This window comes from Elephantulus edwardii, unplaced genomic scaffold (assembly GCF_000299155.1).
Source record: "Elephantulus edwardii isolate Elephantulus edwardi_28Jun2011 unplaced genomic scaffold, EleEdw1.0 scaffold00097, whole genome shotgun sequence".
Classification (NCBI taxonomy): domain Eukaryota; kingdom Metazoa; phylum Chordata; class Mammalia; order Macroscelidea; family Macroscelididae; genus Elephantulus; species Elephantulus edwardii.
In genome coordinates, this window is record NW_006399847.1 from 2,186,725 (window position 1) to 2,190,629 (window position 3,905).

At 42.0% G+C, this 3,905-nt stretch overlaps 1 protein-coding gene across 1 annotated transcript in view; it reads right to left on the reverse strand.

Annotated features, from left to right (window-relative positions):
- The window catches only part of MYOM1 (myomesin 1), a 244,358-nt gene that overhangs the window by 48,278 nt on the left and 192,175 nt on the right, over positions 1-3,905 (reverse strand). Inside the window, exon 24 of the mRNA XM_006891423.1 lies at positions 514-650. Coding sequence (XP_006891485.1) covers positions 514-650 — 137 coding nt within the window. The remainder of the gene's footprint in view (positions 1-513; positions 651-3,905) is intronic.

A 3,905-nucleotide genomic window follows, 5' to 3' on the forward strand; every position in this document is an offset into this window, starting at 1 on the left:
CAGCAGAGCATCTGGTGGATTTGAACCGCGCACCTCTGGGATTGCAGTGCAGTTTCCTACCACTAGGCCACCAGAGCTCGCCTGTTATTATTATTATTTTTAACCAGGGCAATGCTAGAAGCCATTTCCTCATACAAGTATTGTGTCTTTGCTGGGGTTTACGCTAGGTCATGTGAGAAAGTGTCAGTTAAGGCTCCTTTGCTTTCTCAGGGGAGCAGGTCTATTTCACAGGTGAGTCTCGGTGTCTATTCGCTGGACAGAATTTTGGTTTATGATTGCTGACTTGGCAAAATTACCAGCACCCCCTTTCCCTCTCCAACGTGTCCTAGTTTGAACAATAAGATGCAGATAATCCATATTTTCTGAGCACAGTTTTTGCTGAGCAAATGACTTCCATTCTCCTCACCCCTATATATGGCCTGGTGGTTTTCACAACTTAACTGTTTTCCACTAGGGCTTCCTCTAGGCTTTTATAACAACATGTTTGAAAAATTGAAAAAGCAAGAAACCTACCGGGCCTTCAAAAATTTCCTTCTCATTAAATACGTAGTTGACTTTGGCATTGCCCGACAGCTTCTCAGCTTGCATCCAAAAGCGGACCTCCCCCTTCTCCAATATTTCAACTGCCAGTTCCGATTTAACCGGGACAGCTATGAAAAAGAAAAACAGGGGTGGGGGGTGGTTAGAGAAAATAGTGCAACAATGAATGAATGGAAATCCAAAATCTCTGTAAATGTTCATTAAAATTAATAAAATAAAATTTAAAAAAAGAAAAAGAAAAAGAGTGATTATACTGGTAACAAATTGCATTGATACAGTTTTTTTCAGACAAGTGAAAAATAATCCATGAGAATGAAGATGTATGTAGTATTTTGCTTCTCCCATAAACCGGAGGCTGGGTGAGCCTCAGACCCTGAGAGAGGAGACTTGGGTTCTAATTCTGAGACTCACTCTGGGAAAGTCTCTCACCTTCTCTTGAGATGCATCAACCAAAGAAATAAGAAAGATGAACTTAACCTCTTGAAGCCCTTCTAACATCTGTGACTGTCTACTGTGATCCTTGATTAGTTTTATTCTGGGGGGAGGGAGTTCTGGTGGCACTTGGAGAATTGCACTGCTAACTAAAAGGCAGTGACTTTCTGACAATTTGAACCCACCAGTGGCTCCTTCCTGTGGGAGAAACGTGGGCAATCTTCTCCCTGTGATTTCCAGCCTCAGCAACCCGCTGGAGGGTCAGCTGTGAGTCAGTTCCTATTTGATGCCAATGAGGAAGTGACGATGAGGCTTCTGGACTGACTTCAGAAGAAGTAAAGACGAGTCCAAGTTTTGCCAGTAGCAAACTACGTAATATTAGTTGGGTCACTTCTTTTCTATTAATTAGCCAACATATTGCCCTGTCCCAACATTCTATGATTTACTAACTTACTTAAAAATATTTGTCAAGGAATGGACTTTTACTTCTTCAACAATTTAACTCAGTTTGGCGATACTTTTCAGTGTTTTAAAATGAATTTTTAAAAGAATTAATTTTGTCTACAGATAGAAAATCAAGTAATTTAAAAGTCTCTCAATCCCAAAGCACATCAACTCATTTTGTGTCTTAAAGAACAAACAAACAAAACCACACCCAAACCCAAAACTTACACCAGTTCTTTTTACTTCTAAGACTAAGAGAACAAGTTTAGATGTCAGTAAGTGAGTCACTGTCAAAACAGATATTAAGACACAGCATGGCTTGCTGCACACGGAGGGTGAGGAACCATTTGGCATCTCATTTGCAACTACGTCATTTGAATCTGACTTGAATTCAGTGAGTTGGCTGAAGTCTTTCAAAGCCAGTTTTAAAAATCTCTTGTAAATGGAAAATGTTCTCTGCGATGGTTTCTCCAACTAAAAGTGACTCCAGGGCACACTTCACAGAAAAACATGATTGTTTCTCAAAGGTTAGTTCCCCCTGGCTTCCTTTGAGGGAATCATCACTCTTTACTCTCTCTAAACTGTTCATAAATATCTCCTAAAATTTTAGCATGTGGTAGGTACATTTTAAATGACAAGTCCCCCAAATTTGTACCACATATAAATGAATGTTTCTTTGTATTTTTCCTGAAAGGACCTACCATTTTTCAAGCTTCAAAAGGATGCCTATGATTAGCATTACTTTATCTTCACTATAAAATTCAATTATAGATTTGCCCTTTTCAGAACTGAAAGAAGAGGAAGCTCTGGTGGCCTAGTGGCAAGAAGTTGAGCTGCAATCCTGAAGGTGCGGGTTTCAAATCCACCAGATGCTCCACTGGGGACAGAGGGGCAATCTCCTTCTGTGATACTCAGATCCGATTCGACGGTACACAACAAGGAAAAAAAAAATAAAAGAACTGAAAGGAGGAGGCTGAAGTGTCATCTAAATGAGGTAGAGGAAGGCTTTGGAGTCACATTAGTGGCTTGAACAACTACTCTTTTCCTCAAATCTTGTCTTTCTCACCCAAATTAAGTGGATATTTTCAAAGCTCTTAAGAATAAAGATAGTTTTGTTGTTGTTATGTACCGTCAGTTCAGGACCCACCCACAGTTCACCCTCTGGCATGTTTTCAGAGGCAGTTAATCGCAAGGGAAGAGACTGGCCATCCTTCTCCCGTGGAGCAGCTAGTGGATTATAACCACGTGCCTTCAAGATTGCAGTGCAGCTACTTGCGTATTGTAATAGAATACATTAGTTCGCTTCCTGTGCCAATGTCACCGACGAGAACACTGAGACCCCCGAAGGGTTAGTGGTGGAGGTGAGAAGGGAACTACATCTCCTCTGAGGGGCCTGTGGTGGTTATTTCCTTCTGTGCTCCTCCTGGTCCTGGGCTGTCCACTCTGAGGAACACTGGTGGCTTTCCAGTGTGAGCATAATTGCTGAGGGACATGAATGATGGACAGAACATGGTGTAAGAACAGAGGCTGGGCTTTATCCCTGAAGGATGCTCATGCTTGCTGCAAATGCAAAGCAGAGTCTCTTCTAGGAAAATCCAAGATCCCATTCTGGTGAATCTCCTACATGTGTGATATGATAACTTTGTGGGACATGAGGGCCATGGCTCTGGAAAAGAGGTTCAGAGAGTTGATGAGTGAGGAAGGGAATGGTTTCTTGACGCCTCTGCCTCTTTTATTTTTCCACTATCTTCTCTGAGTTTCAAGAACATTGTCTGGGAAATACTGACCCCTAAGGAGTCACTACAAATGGCACAGTAGCCAATATGTTAAGTATAAACACAGAGACAGTCCCTCTTGTTTAGAAGAACAGATTACAGGGTTAAGCCATCTGAGTTCACTTCACATTCCAGCTGTGTGAGGCTGGCCTAGCTACTTAACCTCTCTGGGTCTCAATATCTTCATCTCTAGAATTAAATTACTGTAATGCCTCCTTTGAAGGCATACAAAGAAGAATCTTTCATTTCATCAAAGAAGATCCAATGCCTTTGAGTTGTGGTACTGGAGAAAAGTATTGAACCATGAGAACAAATGAGTCTGTCTTGGAGAAAGTGAAACAAATTTTCTCCTTGGAAGCTAGGATTTTGAAGCTCTGTCTCACATACTTTGGGCATGTGGCCAGGAGAGAGCAATCCTTGGAGAAGGACATAATGCTTGGAAGGGTGGAGGGACAGTGCAAGAGTGGAAGACCCCCGGATGAGATGGATTGACAGAGTAACTGGGGTCATGGGGGCAGGTGTGTTAGAGTCAGTGAGAATGGCTCAGAATAGAGTGGGATTCAGAGGTACTGTGCATAGGGTCTCTATGAGTTGTAGTCAACTCAACGCCACATAAAAACAACAACAATGCCTCCTTAGAAGGCATTGTGGAACCTGGCATTTAAGTGCTATGAACATGGCCCTTTGCGCCATCCCCTTTTCCTTATGAATCAG